At 34.8% G+C, this 17,344-nt stretch overlaps 1 protein-coding gene across 2 annotated transcripts in view; it reads right to left on the reverse strand.

Annotated features, from left to right (window-relative positions):
• fras1 (Fraser extracellular matrix complex subunit 1) overlaps nt 1-17,344 on the reverse strand; it is a 266,684-nt gene that overhangs the window by 244,354 nt on the left and 4,986 nt on the right. For both annotated transcript variants that reach the window (XM_023343256.1, XM_023343255.1), the window contains exon 2: nt 15,287-15,318. In XM_023343256.1, the coding sequence (XP_023199024.1) occupies nt 15,287-15,318 (32 nt within the window). The remainder of the gene's footprint in view (nt 1-15,286; nt 15,319-17,344) is intronic.

The following is a 17,344-nucleotide window of genomic DNA, read 5'->3' on the forward strand; positions in this document are numbered from 1 at the left end:
GTTCTGGAATGGCCATCCCAGCCCCCAGACCTGAATATCATTGAACATCTGTGGGATGATTTGAAGCAGGCTGTCCATGCTCGGCGACCATCAAACGTAACTGAACTGGAATTGTTTTGCAAAGAGGAATGGTCAAAAATCCCTTCATCCAGGATCCAGGAACTCATTAAAAGCTACAAGAAGTGACTAGAGGCTGTTTTTTTGCAAAAGGAGGATCTACTAAATATTAATGTCACTTTTCTGTTGAGGTGCCCATATTTTTGCACCTGTCAAATTTTGTTTTAATGTGTACTGCACATTTTCTTTTAGTCCAATAAGCCTCATTTCAATACTGAAATATTATTGTGTCCATAAGTTATTGGTTGTATCAAATTGAAATAGCTGTTGCAAACATCCCAATATTTAGAGATAAAAATAATTAAGATTAATAGGGGTGCCCAAACTTTTTCATATGACTGTATCCTAACCTGTTCAAGGATGAAGTTGTGGGCAAGGCCCGCACAGAATAATCCCAAAAATGGCCCAAGGGCCACATTTTGGACATCCCTTATTTATTGTATGGGTCACAAATGCAACATGCCAATGATATTGCGCTTTTATTTTTGCAGAGTAATAAAGAAAATGCTTATTACTATTAATATAATGGCTAACTGCTTTAGTTTTTTTGACTTTTTTATCCACTTTTTCTGGGAGACGCCCTTCAGATGACACCTGATGAGACTGCAGATGCCTTGCAGAGTGGCTGCGCATTCATAATAAATGGCTGACACTGAAACACAAAAGAATCAATCCAGATTGCCAACATATATTTAAAATAACACCGAGCATAGAGCTCTCATTCATCACCTCTATCGGTATTCCTTTTCTTACGGAGAACAAAAGCATTCCTCTTCAGCAGCTGAAGTCCCTGAAGATGTTCTCATTCCTTGGATTTCATTCAGGAGAGGGAAAAAATAATAAAACAAAAAAAGGAGGGAAACCCAGAGAGTTAAAGGCATTGCCTCCCTGGTTAAATGTTCTGCGATGCGGGACGTGTGTGAACACGGTCGGTGGAGCCGAAGGGGACTAAAAGCCTGGCTCAGTTCAGTTTTATCCCTGTCAAAAAAATCTAAACAAAACACTTGTAACTCCAAGAGCCTGCAGGCACAGACATATGGGGTGCCGACTGTAAAGATACACTGTAAAAAATTAACAGCAATAAATCTGCTTATTAGTCACAGAGAGAAAATAATCTGGGTGTTAATATTTCAGTTATATTTTCACCATGTTATTCCTAGCTCTATAAATATTTAACTTTTAAATTAAATATTTAGGTAGGAAGCTAAAAATTTAGTCTGTAAACTAAATAGTTAGAAAGCTAAATATTAATTGTATCTAAATATTTAGTCTTCAAACCAAATATTTAGCTTTTTAACTAAATAGTTAGCCAGGTAAAAACTTTGTGTAACTATTTAAGTGAAATAAATATTTAATTTGGAGCTAAATGTTTAAAAACTAAATGTTTAAAAACATTTAAACATGTTTAAATGTTTAGCTCCAAACTAAACATTGGAGCTAAATGTTTAGTTCAAAAACTAAACATTTAGCTCCAAATTAAATATTTATCCCAATAAATATTGAATATTTAGTTTCCAAACTAAACATTTATCTTTCTGACTAAATCAATTTCTGAATATTTAGTATTTAGTTTGCCAAACTAAAAATTTAGTTCTCTAAGTATTTAGCTAAAGCTAGCTAAATAACTTTCTAGATAAATTTTTGTGGCTACTTTAAATATTTGCACAGCCACTCAGTAAGGTGTCTGCAGTCTCAAGCTAAATAGCTAAAACTAGCTATTTAGTAGACTAAATATTTAGCAAAAAAGCCAAACATTTAGTTAAAATATTTAATTGAGAGATATTTATTTTGCAAACTAAATATTTAGCTTTCTCACTAAATATTTAATTTGAAAGTTAAATATTTAGGGCCCAAACTAAATAATTTATTTAAATCTGACATTCATCAAATGTATGATAACATGGTGTTTTTGAAAAAGGACACCCATTTCTTATGATAGGATAAATAAAAGAAATTACTGCTGTTAATTTTTTACTGTGTAACTTCACAAACAGCCCCCTTTAGCTGGAGGGCTAAAGCTAACTGCACACTGTGTTTACAGATAAGAGACAAACTGGTCTGAATGGCTGAGCTGGGAATTTAGCAGTCAGAGTGAGCTGAGAGACAAAAGGCCATGACCTCCCTGACCTTCTGCGGTGACGCCGGGGCAGAAACGGGGGGGAGAGGGTGAGAAACGGGAACAGCTTGATTGTTTGTTTGCCCATTAATTGAGCAGCTGGGTATTTGCCAAAGGTTGTCCCAGTACTTCAACTGGTTCTGCAGAGAGCAGGTCGAGAAGAAGAGGCTTAGTTCCAGTCCAGAGAGCAGCTGAGGCGTGGGATGATATCAGGGAGAATCGCTCACATTAAAGGGCCCTTATGAGGGGCCCTTAAACACTCAATGAAGTACTTTAATTGCTTCTAATAAAACTACAGATATTATTAAAGGACATCCTTTTAAATTACTTATACCTGTTCTGGGTTATTGCTCATCTAAAATAAAACCATCAGACATAAAACATTTCCTCCTCATTCACACAATGCTGGCACACCAATACACTCCAAAAACAAAAAATCTTACCAGGGGTTTTTTTTTTGTCAATTGTGTAGTGCAAATATCTTTAAATAAGACAAAAAATTACAAGAAATCAGTACAACGCTGTATCAGGGCCATTGTAGGAAAGAAAAGAAAGTCAGCCAAAAAAACTCAATTTCAAAAACTTTTGAAATTAATCTCAGAGACTTTCTAGAAAACAATTTGACATTTCCGAGTTTCAAAAGCAGAAAATGTTAAAAATTTTATACTCAGAAATGTTTCAAAAATCTTTGGATATTTTCTTACCAAAAGAATTTGAGAGAAAAATACTTGGAAAATTTATGAGTTTCAAAAGTTGAAAACTCCCAACTTTTAAAACTCAAATTTCCAAGTGTTTTTCCAGAATTATTTTAAAGATGAATCTAAAAATTTCAGTTTTTTTCAAGTAAATTTTGAGTTTTTCACCCTCTTACATTTCCAAATGTTTTTCTTTAAAATTTCTTAAATTAATCTCAAAATTTTAGCTTTTTTTTTTTTTTAGCAAAATTTCAGCTCAGAAACTCCAAGTTCTGAAAAACTCAGAAATTTCCAAGTTTGTTTCTAGAAAGTTTCTGAGATTAATCTAAATATCTGAGTATTTTTGTTTGAAATTTACTCTTTTTTTATTGGCTATCATACGCCACTGTAACTATTTTTTGCTAAAAAGTTACTTGTAAATTTTGGTTGTATATCACGTGTACTTAGATATTTGCACTACAACCAAAACAAAAATACTTGGTAATATTTTGTTTTTGCAGTGTGAAATGAATCTGAAAAATTCAGAGATTTTTTCTTGCACATTTTTGACTTTTGGAAGCTCAGAAATGTCCTTGTTTTTCAAGAAAATTTCAGAATTAATCTAAAACCTTTTTAGGGCTGTAAACGGCACGACGGAGTAGCGATGTAGTGCTGATTTATTTGAAGTAGTTGACATTACTCGTAGAGCAACATTTACAGAAATCTAAAAATGTTACGAGTTTTGATATTCTATAACTAAAAGAATCAAAGACGCTATGGTGAGCCAAACAAATGTGAAACTGCTGCTTAAGCTAAGAAAGCTCTAGGAACCAAAACACAGTTAGTTTTAAAAGCATCTTGAGAAAGAGCAGCAAGTTTAAGCACTTCACAGCCTTGGGATACTTAATAATTCAGATGTGGGAGGGAAAAAAAAACATGAATGGAAGGTCCTCAAATGATCTATTTCTGTGAGCGGGATGACGGTGCTTGTGAAAATCCTCTTTTCTCCTGACACCCGGATAACTCATTATAGATGGGAGCTTCACACTTCAGAGAGGAAAACACTGTCAGAGACAAACAGGTTGGGGAGGGGCGAGGACTCTGTAACTTTATGATTATGACCAGAACCAGGACAACAGGGAAATACACTTTGCTGCTGCAATTTCAAAGATCAAGTTGCAAAAATATAAAAAAGGTCTCATGATAAAGTTACATCTAGGGCTGCAAATAATGATTATTTCAGTAATCAATTATTCTGACGATTAATCGATTAATAAGGTTTAAAAATGGCACATTATTCAGATTTTTTTAACAACTTAAGCTGCTTTATACATTATTAGGAGACGCAAGTAAACAAATAATACAATTCATTTTTTAAAATGGCAAAATAAACATTTTATTGTTGTCTGGAAAATTAGCGGGATGTAACGTCACAAATCAGCTGGCTAGTTACCCAGCAACCCCAGCAGAGCTCCGCCCATTACCTAGCAACCCAAGCAGAGTTCTGCCAATTACCTAGCAACCCAAGCAGAGTTCTGCCTGCAACCCAAGCTGAGCTCCAGCACATCTGATCAGCTGGTTTTACTGCTGTATGTGCTGAAAAATGGCTGCTGGAAAAGACAAGAGTTTTGTTGTTGTCTTGCCACCCACTAACCACTTGCTGCATTCTGGTTGGTTGTGCAGGAGGCACCACCTTTGCTTTTCCAACTGTATAATTGTGCACCTGTTTGCAGCCATTTTCACATGCGAATGTAAACGTTGAGATGGAGGGCTTGGCTAGTTCGTTTTATTTAGATTTAAAGTGATAAGAGGCCCTAAAACAGTTCAATAGGCAGAACTGACCAGACTAACATCTCATTATTTTAAGAATTATTTAGTGCAAAAAATGTAATGAACATGTTTTGCATCGCCAATAGACCTATTCAAACATGTTCAAGGAAGCATACTAGGCCACCTTTAAAAAGAAATCAGCCATAAAGCTCTGCAAAGGGAAAATCCAACGTTCTCCATGCAGCCAATATCGAGTAAACGGAGTCAAAGTTAAAAATATCAGAGGGACTTTGTCACAGAAGTGCGTCTGAAAATATCGCAACATCCATCAGGTTCAGTTTGCAGGTCTCCCCTGCGGATGCCAGGTGACCCGTACCTGTCCAGAATCTGTTAACAGGCTGGAAGGAGGAACCGCTGACTCCGACTTTCTGTCTCATGGGTCTTAAGTAAAGCCGGGTCCCTGCTGTCAGTTTCTCGCTTCCCCGACTTTGCTGTCCCCTTTGTTGTCATCCTTCAAATCGTGTCCCCAGTTCCTCCTTCATTTCACTTTATTTTTTTATATTTTGAGCCCGTCCTTCACTCCTGCGGCCTTAACATATCTGACGGTCTGGAGGGGGAAATGAAAACTGAGAAAATTACGCTTCAGAACAAAGTGATTAACTTTCTTAAAGGAACTCGATGTCGTTTCATTTGTTTTAAATTAGAGCTTTTAGATTTAGTTTTTCCTTTTTCCGGATCTCATCAAACTCCAGTGGTGAGGGGAAGCAGCAGCAGTAACACGGTGCTGAGATTGTTTTTCTGATGATGACAGCAAAACTATTTTTCTGACAGATCACCTCAGAGCTCCACGCTCTCTCGGGCTCGTTATGCTTCTCTGCTGCAAAATTAAAGAGACTTTTACCTGAGCAACGAAGCAAAATGATTCAGATGCCTGGATAAGATCCATTGTATTATTTTAGTGCTGCATCTAACAATTATTTTAGTTATCAATTATTCTGACGATGAATCAAATAAAAAGAATAATGTATTTAACTACTTAAGCCTTTTTGATGCAACATGAAATAAGCAAATAAACTAATAATGTTTTACTTTTTAAGTAAGGAAATAAGCATTTTATACAATAAATTGCAGTAACAGCTGAATATTTTTTTAAAAAAGCCTCTCGAGACGTTTTGGTAAAATATTTAGACAAAGATATTTTATTTTTGATGCAAAATGTATATATATTGTGTAATGTTATTTAAATTACTGCTCTGAATATGTAGGTGTTTTTCAGCAAATTGTCTTTTCTTTATCTGTATATTGCAGTTAATGACTAATCAATTACTAAATTAGTTGGCGATTTTTTCAATAATTGATTAATTATGATTAATCGTTTCAGACCTTTAAAATTTATGTTTAATGTTTTACAAAATTAGAGAGAAAAACACCTTACTCCATATAGATATGAATCTAGGGCCTGGAAATAACTTAATCTGATAAATATGTCTGAAAAATACGTTTTTTTTATTGATCGTTAACTGAGTATATTTATATTTGCTGTGGTTTTGACCAAACTTAATTTCATCTTTCAAGCCTGCAGATATTGAATGAAAACTAAAATGTGACTTATATTCAGATTTTTTGATGATGATAACATATTTTATTTGGCTAATTTGGTTTAAAATTTGTAACCATTAGTTAATATTTAAGAGCTTGTAATAATTATTTTATTTGCAGATTTTTTTTTTATCTTTCTAATGCATAGATTTATACAGAAACAACCCTCAGAAAGATGTGCATGATTAAAATTACAAGTAAAATATTTGAAGTGGCTTTGGTAGTGAAAACATTTAATCCTTCCTTTTTCCATTTGTTAAAGACTAAAAAGATTGGTGGTGAAATTTTCATTCATTATTATTTGAAAACAACTCAAAAGTCAATTCTTTGCTGATGATGACGTGTTTTATCTGACTAATATATAGATTTAAAAACTGGACCAACCGTTTTTTTAAAAAATGAACAAGAACGAAGAAGAATTTTAAATTTTTTGTTATACTTAAAATCTTTTTAAATCTGATTTATATGCAACAAGGGTTTCTTGATTGTGAAAAAGGACATAATTATGATTATTATTGATCAATGCCAACATCCAAATGATTTAAAATGATTAAATGTCAAGTTTTGGAAGGGAAAATCTATTGCAAAACAACAAAGATTGTTTTAATGATTTTTTTCTTATATTATTATTTAATCTTGCCGTGAAAAATATGACCAACTATTTACTTAGATGTAAGCTATTATAATATAGTTTACTGCAATAATTAACACCAAACTTGTTACCAAATAAATGACAAAATACAAACAAGCTGTAAAATATAAAATAAATGAGTATAAATGACTTCTAAATAATAAATAACACAAAGTTTTGTTGCAAGGCCAAGTTATTATGATCACAAATTTGCTGAGTGTTTAATTTAGTTTGGCATAGTTTGGCTAAATCTGCTGCACAGATTTGTCACTTTCTGAATTATTTACTCATAGATTAAGTCCATGTTTAGGTTTCCGGTGTTTGCACAGATTGGTTGACTTACAGAAAGGTGCAGAAACCTCTACTTAGCAAATCCTGCACATCCCGTGTTTCTGTCTAAGTATTCAACAATTTCCTTACTTTAACCTGTTTGTTTAATGAATGCAGCAGCAGCTGCTGCTGGTGTAGCCTGGAGGTGCTTGTCATTTTGCCCCCTTAGGAGATATAACACTAAAATTATATTTGCAAAGCAGAACTTTACGAAATGTCACTATAAAATCAACTAGTTTTTTAGTATCACATCGCTTTAAGCCAAAAATCTAAAATTTTCACCTGAATTTCCTCACTGTGGGACAATAAAGGACATTTCTATCCTACTCTATTCTAAAACAAATTTTAATTCAAGTCCCTTTATTTGTCCACAAGGGTAATTTAAAGCAATAAGAGTAATAACCGACTCCCTGAAAGAGGAGTGAAACACAGGGAGTGTTTACCTGTTATTCTGCATCAGTGGTCCTCTAAATTTCTCCTCAGCGCATGTTAATCCAGCTCAGACTTCACACCAAGGTAATGCTCACTTACGAACACGAACCAGTCATCTGTTAAACTAACCGGACATAATACGAGTTCAGCTTCTAGGGTTACGTTCAAGACTTCATATCCGGTTTACAAAGTGCACAAAGAAAACTCACTTTGTCCTGTTCTCCTCACGTCGCTCTCAAGTTTAGACACGTTGCTTGTTGTTTGTAGACTGTTTGTTTACATCCGGAAATTTTGCACATGCGCACAACTCCGCCCGGAGGACAAAAAAGACGTTTTCTTTTACTTGCTATCGATAGCTGCGCTGCAACAATCCCGTTGATAAAAATGAAACCTGGAGATGTAGCTATTATTAATTTAGCGCTGTGCACCACAAGAAAGGGAAAAATAACACAGAAAAACTGTCAAAGAACAATTCAAAACCACTCTTATTTTTATTTTTTTTCTCGCTCTCTCCAAGCTACATGCAGGCCGTTGCCATAGCAACTCAAATATTTCCGCACACAAACATCAAAACATTCAGTCCGTTAATGTTTTCAAGCTTGATGTTTATTTTAAGATTATTAATAAGTGATCGTATGAACATAGCGGTGGTCATACATCCTATCTACTGATGCTCTGCGTATGAGTCTTTTCTTAAAAAAACTTTAGCACATCTACATGCTAAAGTTGTCAAAGTAAAGCTAGCATAGCTGTCCAGCTTTTTCCTTATCTAGTTATTCTAGTTGTCATAGTTTTGACAATTAGTAACAAAGCACTGCTGCATTTTTTCATTTATACATGTTAAGATTTATCATGTTATGTTAACAACCTGACAGGTACAACTGTGGTAGTCATAGTCGCCTAACAGTTTTTTGATTTTGCAAAGTGTAACATTGATTATTTTTCCAGCATATCTGGGTGTAGGTCAGCACATAAAGTGGACCTGGTCAACATTTTAGGCTCCAGACGATGCTTAAATGATATGAAATGGGTTCAACAGAACAAAATTTGATTGTGTGAAGAAGAAGAAGGCCTACCGGAGTACAATGAGGAGATAAAGGAGACACAAGCAGCTGTATTTATGGTGTAACGGGAACCAAATGACTTCAGTGATCAATAGCTGCACTCTGACAATTATGCTGTTCATCTACAATTACTAAAGCCATTTCATATTATTCAGCCACCGACTCCACATGACATGTAGTCATCATTATGAAGATGGATTTGGTTTAAATTTAGTCCAAAAAAACATCTTCATACAGCAAGTGTAAAGATTGAAATCTAAAATTAAACTTTAGAAAGCATAAAGCTAACAGTTTTATGACTCACCTTGTGAAAAACACATGCTGAGCATTAAAGTTGATGAAAAAAATCAACTTAACAGCAATTTATAAAGTCTCATAAAGCTAGAGTTGCATTCAGAATAGTGACTGAATATTACTTGCTTAAAATTAAATCTAAGAAATTACAAATTGATCAAAGACGTTTTCACAGACTCTAAGCCAAAGTATTGTACTGGAATGGTTTCTGTTCAACCTACTGAAACTATTAATCAGATTAATCATGATTAATCAATTGTTGAAGTAATCGGCAACTTCTGTAGTAAAATATTAATCATTAACTGGAGTATGTAGCCTCAAAAAATGAATAAAAATATTCAGTTCACTAGAAAAGTCAAAACTAAATTTCATTAAAGACATGAAAAACCTTTGTCTGTTCAAGTTGCATAGTTTTAATTAAGTTTAAATTTACTAAAGGAAGGTAATGTTACTGTATGCTAGGCAATACAATGTTTATTTTCTTATATTTATAAAAAATATTGAGGTATTTGCTTGTTGTCATCTTTTAAAGTATCTCTAGTTTTGTATAAAACAGCTGAACTGGTTAAATGATACATTTTTAAATGCTAAAAATGCCACCTATGGATTTATGGGTAAAATAGGCAAAGTTTATTTTTGATCTGAAATTCAAAGTATATGTATTATTTGCATAGTTTTGGCTTAATTACTGCTCTGACCGCGTTGTTCTTTCAGCAAATTGTCTTTTTTTAAATTAGTAATACTCTGATAACAATTAATCGGCTACAAAATTAGCCAACAATAATTTCAATAATCACAATTAAGCCGATTAATCATTTTAGTTCTATTCCTCATAGCCAAACAACCGAGAGGTCCAGATGTCTTTGTCAAGCATTTTTCTGGTGCAGTCATAGTTATTTCAGTTTTGTCTTCATTTAACTCAAGATCGCCTCTATTCTCAGCCGCTTTCACCAAACATTAAAACAAGTAAAAACACACACATTTATTTCCACTCAAGCATTATGAAACATTGATCTTCATTGAGTTAATACCTGCAATGATTGCTGACTTTACCGGTCACAAAAATCAATACTCGGACATCTGATGGTTCTTTGTCAAGTACAAAGAGGTTAAAGTTCAACCTCATCTTTTAATCCCAGCTCTTTGTAAATCTGCAAATGTTTACAAAGACAACCAATCAGAGGCAGGAGGAGGGTCTTAGTGATGTCAATCACCGTCATGTTCACCCTCTCACTTTGCTCTTAGCTAAACTACAGAAGGATCACTGCAGCTTAGCTTACCAGGAATGCTAAGGCTACTTAGCATAGCCACCAATCCTGGTGGATAAAAGGTTAAGTTGTTTCTTTGCCATTAGCTCATTTAGCAACATTGATTGACAGCGCTAAGACCCGCCTCCTGGTTCTGATTGGTCGTTTTTGGTTGGGAGCGGTGAATCTTCAGACGGCAGTAGTAACTCAGGGAGGAAGTGGAAGAGATCTATCTTTTCAGATTATCTGTCTCAGAAAAAGACTGTCATGACATGATTACAGTTTTAACAAATAAGGAAAAAACATATTTTTATAAAAGTTACAGACTTTAACCGTAGATTTTACCTGGAATACATCTACTGCAATAAGAACAGGTCACAGAAGAATAACTCTTCTCCTTGTTGGCAGCTTAATGATTGGCAGTCCTCTCTGATGAGCTGCTTCTTCTTTATAATAGAGCCAACTCATTTTTAATGCAGAGAAGATGTAAATAAATTAGCGTAATACAAAAATCATCAAGATGCTGTCTGTGTGTAGCAACCAAAAACCATCTATTGGTTCCTGAAACTCCTCCGAAGTGAGCAAAGCGAGCTGGCCGTGGTTTGTGGTTAAAGTTTAAGTGACTACAACTACCCAGAAACATCAAGAAAGTCTCCAAACACACCAAGAAGACAATCAAAGCCTAGAAATAATCTTACATTCAGTTTCATCAAGAACCCCATTGAGTTGTGCTGTGTGTGGTGCCTTCATCATGCATGCGCAGCACGGACCGTAACGCCTGATTTTAGTTGCTTCTGAATCAGGGCACATCTTCTGCAGACCAGCTGCAGGTTGACGCAGATGCAGCTTTTTTTTTTTATCACCCCAAAGATATAAGATTTTGATCAGACACATTTCAGTAGCCTGTGCAGAGCTAAAGTTGCTCCTTAAGCAGTTTCCCCATATGGCTGCTGTCAAACAACCTCAACTCTACTGCAAAGCAGAAAGTCGTTTCTGCATATTCACGGCCATCTGTGAGTCCATATTGCTTCTTGTCAATCAAACATGTTTCTACAGAAGCAGCATGTTTCTGACTTGTTTGGTGTCCTGGAAATAAGTGAAATTATCTCATGTCTCTCAGGTCCGAAGTGGTAAATCTGAAAGCAACAAGTGTTTTCTGCATTGACTTAAGAACCAGGTGATAAATCCTTCTCAAGATATTTACATATTCGTATAAAATCAAACAGTGGCCTCTCAAATTACAGCTAACAGCGGTGGACAATGTTACCGATATGGGCCACCAATTAAGTGCCAGTAGGAGTGTTAAAAACAAAGTTGTATAACATGATTCAATTGCTTTAAAAAACAACTTGCCATACAACTTAAAGCTTACCAATTATATTTTTAAAAACACTATCAAGAAACCTCCATAAAGTAACTCTCCATCTTATTTACAACCAAACATATTTCAATTCGTCTTTTCTACAAGAATAAAAACATATTGAGTAAATTTCTGGGTACTCTAAACATATTTGGTTCTTAATAATTGTTGGCTCCCAATATTAGCATCCTCTGTCTACTGTTTTTTTTTTGTGGCTACTGTTAGTGGCCATTATCGTTAGCAGCTAACGTTAGCGACCTACTGTTGAAGGCTATTATTGTTAGCCAAACCAGACAAAAGATAATATCAGCTAAAAAACTAACAAAGAAATAAGAACAAAAATTATACCTTTATAAATTTTTTTTTCCTTTTAACAGATTAAAAACTGGAAAATTATTGTTACAGTGGAAGATAAATGGTGCACTTATGATTTTCCCTCCTGGCTAAACTGATTAAACTTTGATCTGTTTTTATCCTTGCAATGCCATGACCAGAACTGGAGAGAGATCAGAGCGATTTTTGTTTATACTCTGATATAAAAAGTATTTTATCACCATCAATCAATCAAGCTTAATACCAGAACATTAATTAAATAAGGAATTCAGAATTTGATAAAAACAATTAAGAAGCAGGGAGGCCTGAAGGCTCCAACATGGACTTTTATCTGAATGTTTTCTTTTCCCGTTTGTTTTCATCTTCCCACCAGCCCAGGTGTGGGGTTTTCACTTTGAACTCCTGAAGTAAAGGGTCTTTTTTTCTGCAAACGGTGTTTAAACATGCTTAGACATCCCACCTGTTTTCCTGCCTTTATAGCCACCAAGTCCCCCCCTCCTCCTTTCTCTACCTCCCCCATCTCAACGTCCAAACAACTACTACCTTTTACACTTTCTGAAATTATCCCCCTTGAAAAGCCAGGGGAAAGGGAAGCAGGATGTGTTCTTGTGCGTTTACATGATTGCAGGTATGTTTTTTAGAGCTTTACTGTAATTATCCTGAAAACTGCAGGAGAACAAGCTGGAGTTCCTCATTATTCAGCCTGGGAACAACAACCGCAGCGCGCAGAACCAACATTTTAGGTGTTTTAACTGAGATTACCAGTTGTTGCCTGACACAGGTGGTAGTTTTCTGAAGCACAAGGAACCAGATTTCATTTCTTTCATGTCAAATTTGACTTATAAAAAAGGAGACAAAAAAAATCTCTTCAAGCTCAAAAGTGCACCCTGACGTTAAATGTCTTTACTGCCCACATTTGATTCATTTTCCTCACAGCTTTCGTACAACCGTAATCTTCTGATAAAAAGTAATTCATCGCTTCTCGGAGGCTCTGAGAAAATTCAAGATGAGATAAAAAGATGCTTCAAGATTGTTGAGCTAAAACATGAGCATAGCTACAAAATGTTCTGCCAACCTGCCCATCACTATTTACAATAAACTTGAATAAAACAAATTAATGTGAGTTACAACCACATTTAATTTCCCTTTTGGATCAATAAAGCATTTCTGAATTTGAACTGAAGTGAATCGAAGGCCCCTGTTGCTGGATTTCTCTGAATCTAAACAATTATTGACCACTTTCAGATCAGGATCACCTACAGGACTGGACAATAAATCAATAATATATATCGAAATTGACAAGTAATCAATATCAATAGATAATACATCTGAGTGAATATTCAGTCTATACATAGTTCTCATGTCAAGTCACTTGTATGAATGTTGTAACTGACAACCATCTTGCCAGGCAGTTGCTATGGAGTTGCTATGACAACAATAAACAAGCCACTAGCTTAGAACTAGCTCTCACCTATGGAACACCTCTTCCTTGTTCCATATTGTTTATTTATATAAACAATACAAGTACATTACAAGTATTACCCGATCTCAATTTTTGAGTACGGTACTCTACTCACCTTTGTATAATACTAAGATAAATATCAGTGACACTTACTGCAGAACTAGCAAAATTAGCCTAGCTAATGTAGCTTTTATCCGGTTCAGACTTGTGGGAACGATGTATTCAACACTGAACTTCAATCCAGAACCGCACAGCATTCTGGGAGATGTAGGAAATACTTCCGCCGCTCAACAACCTCTCACTGCTAGCTAAGAAACGTTGGTGGAATCAACTCACTCATTCTCTGGTTACCTAGCAACGACCTGGTGAGTAACTCTTTAAACTCAAAAATGTACAAGTTTTTTTCTAGAACTTTGAGATTAAGCTCAAAATTTCCAAGTTCTTGCTCCTCCTTTCTTTTTTCTTTTCTATCAACAACGGCCAAAATACACCGTTTTACTTTAAAGATTCCCAGAAATAACAAAAAAGTTCAGAACTGCTGTCAGTAAAGTGGTAGTTGCATATTTTAAATTCACTTCCTCTATAGATTCTTCTGCTACTAATTTCTGAATACACGCAGATTTAATCCACAGCAACATTTACAGTTAAAAATGTTAAAATCGATAAGTGTCAAGCACCAGCACCAATGCTATAAAAAAAATCTAATTATTTAACATGCAAATGTGTTTAACACATCTGTTGGGTAAAAGTATAATTCTTAAGCCTTTCTGTATAATTTGGATAAATAATGGAAAAGGTTTAAGTGACTTCTCAGCAACATGTAAGTTCACATTATGTGCCTCTGTTGTATTTTTCTGCATAGTGCCTTACACAACGCACTTTGAAATGACAACCTGCTCTTATCTCCTTCCCCACTCAACAATTTCTAAGTGATAATTTAATGAAAAGTCACACAAATATGTTAATTGGGGTGTGTGTGTTTTCTTCTACATCCCACTTCAAGGTTAAAATGTTGAAATAATGTGGTAAATGCACCAGTCTCACATCAATTTTCTGGTTAAAACGTTGAATTAGGCATGAAAGCAACAATTAAAACATTTGAAAACACTGAGAAAAGAATTAAACATCGAAGCAAAAAGCAGAGAGAAAAACAGACAAATGTTCTGAGTCATTCTGGAAAATAAAGCAAGCACCATAATCTGCAGAACTTGACCAATCATGAGTCGACTCTTCCAAGTTTCCTGAATAAATCGTGTCATACGGGGAAAAAATGACTAAACTTTCTGGTTTTAGCTTGTTTGAGATTTTAAAAAATGACTTGAATTGCATTTGAGTGAATACATCAGCTTCTTCTGCAGAGGAACAAAGACGCTTTTCAAAGCAAACATGACTTCTTTCAACAGTAAATTTAAAACCAGACTACGAGCACAGCTGAAAGAGCATAAAATAAAAGCAAAAGCCTTTTATTGCCAACACCTAGCAGTAGTAGAAAATTAAAAAAGTTCTGCAAGCGGAGCAGCGGGAGCCTGACGCAGCGCAGCAGCATCACCATTATCATCCACAAACTCAGTATCCGGTTTGCATTATAGATGAGCCACATCCCCTCTGCTTCATTTCTGACAGAGGATGTGCACTAATCCCCACTGATATGATATGTACTCCTTTTATCACCCATCTTTGCATGGAGACACTTAACAGCTTCATCTGACAGTCTCACTAAACCGGCAAAGTCCCACGTAAATAATGCATGAGCGTTTCCTCCATTAGGCTTCGCAGACGAACCAAACTTTGCACCCAGATGAGGCGGAAGTCTTAACCAGGGATTAAACAGCAAAAAGAAAGTGTTGAAGCACCTACCGTGTAGAGCAATCCCTCGTAGAGACAAGCTCCTGGGATGAAAACAGAGGAAAGAAACGAAGTTAGAGTCCAGTTTGGTCTGAGTGAGGTCAAAATGACTGCAGGTGCTTTAAAAACACACACAAGAGGAAGTAATTTATCCTTTTCAGTGTGTAAGATCAAGTTTTATGATCCCTTTGTGGGTTGTTAAGAGCTGCCAAGATTTAAGAAGTGATCAATACGTCTCAGCAACACAAAGAAAACCAGCAGATGGATAAAAAGATCCTGGAATCTGGTTATCCAGGGACTAAACGTGGATTACAATGAGAACAAGTAGATTGAATAGATTTCATAAAATGTCAGACAGTTTGTGTTTCTGTTTTAAGACGCAATATCCCTGAAAATAACATGGAATAACAAACAGTTGTGAAAATGAAGGCGTCCTCACTAGACTGTCAATAAATTAATTAACCACATAATACATAAATGAACATGCTTTATCAGTTTTCTTTTTACTCTCTACCAAAACCTGGATGATAAAGGTCTTCTGTCTGGTGCTTTGGTCTCAACTAGCCCTTATTTTGAAGGGTAATTTTGTTTATAAAAACTTCATCATTAATTTTATTTGCTGTGTCTGTTTTGTTGAGTTACTTTGGATATTTAAAATGTCTTCCAGTTCCAGTGTTAAATGTTCACTAGAATTTAAAATTTATTGATCTTTGAGAATGTGTTCTTCCATTTTCAAGTCATTACTATTATATTACTTTAAAATGGTCTCAAAATAATATAATTTATCGCAATAATTTATCATCCAGCAAACGTCGCCTTTAATTAGTCGTGCGTGTTAAAAGATCGGTGTAACACACCCCTAAGTGTGAGAAAATATGATGATGTGTTGAATTTTATGAAACAACTGGTTAAGATTCTCTCACCTCAGGATGCTGGATGCTTGAAACTTAAAGTCTTACTGACAGAATTATCTTATTTTTTATTAAACTGGCTCATGTTCTCCTTACTCAAAGATGGTCAGTTGATCCTTAAAAGTAGGAGGAAATACAAAACTGTGACATCAAAGCAAAAGAAGATCATGTTCTGACCCAGTTAAACTTTTAATTTTATACTTTTCACATTACATATTAAGTATTAAAACCAGGAGTGTATCAAAAGTGACTCGGATACTTTAAATACATAAGAGAAGCTGATGTTTCACTAAATCCCATTATTTATTCTCCTACATTTAGCGATAAGAGCTACATACATAGCAACATAGAAAACAAGGTGACAGAGATATTGTACGACTGGATTAACAACATACAATAATAACCCATCAGATCTTTCATGTGTTTGGGAGGAATATTGCATTTTAAAGGTCAGTGTTGGTAGATTTCCAACTTTAATGAGTTTACCAGCTTCATGGTATGAATGCAATACAAAAAACAAGCTAGTTATGCAAACTATCTTGTTTAGCCAAGCTTGTTTAGGCTAATTGTGTCATAAAATTAGCTGTGGTTTACCTGAACACATGGACACTATTCATTTGTTTTCTAAAGATCAACTTCTAATTATATAAATATAAAGAGCATCATTATGGAAGTGGGAGAAGATTTAAATGGTTTTATTGATTAATTGAATTAAATGGTTTTATTGATTAATTGAATTTTAAAAATGGCACATTCAACTGATTTTTCATTTAATATTAGAAATATATTAATAGATGGAAAACAATTGAATAAACATTTTCTTGCCAACATTCCTTTGGTGAACACTTAAAGCAACGGATGCATCTGCAGCTAAATAATGTGAAAAGCTCCGTCCTTTCTGCTCGACTTATCAATACAATGCAGAAAATTATCTGTTTATTATTTCTTTGACTAACAAATAATAATTTGACAGCAAAAGGTGCATAATAAGTGACTTTTTTCATAAAATTTGAACTAGGTGAAGCTAAAACTGCTATCTGAGGAGTTCAGGTTACATAACATATTTATAGAAAAACGTTGGTTTTTTATCTTAAATGCAAAATGTATATTTTTTAACAGTTTTGGCTTAACTACTGCTTTGAGTGAGTTATATTTTCAG

Source organism: Xiphophorus maculatus, chromosome 12 (assembly GCF_002775205.1).
Source record: "Xiphophorus maculatus strain JP 163 A chromosome 12, X_maculatus-5.0-male, whole genome shotgun sequence".
NCBI lineage: Eukaryota > Metazoa > Chordata > Actinopteri > Cyprinodontiformes > Poeciliidae > Xiphophorus > Xiphophorus maculatus.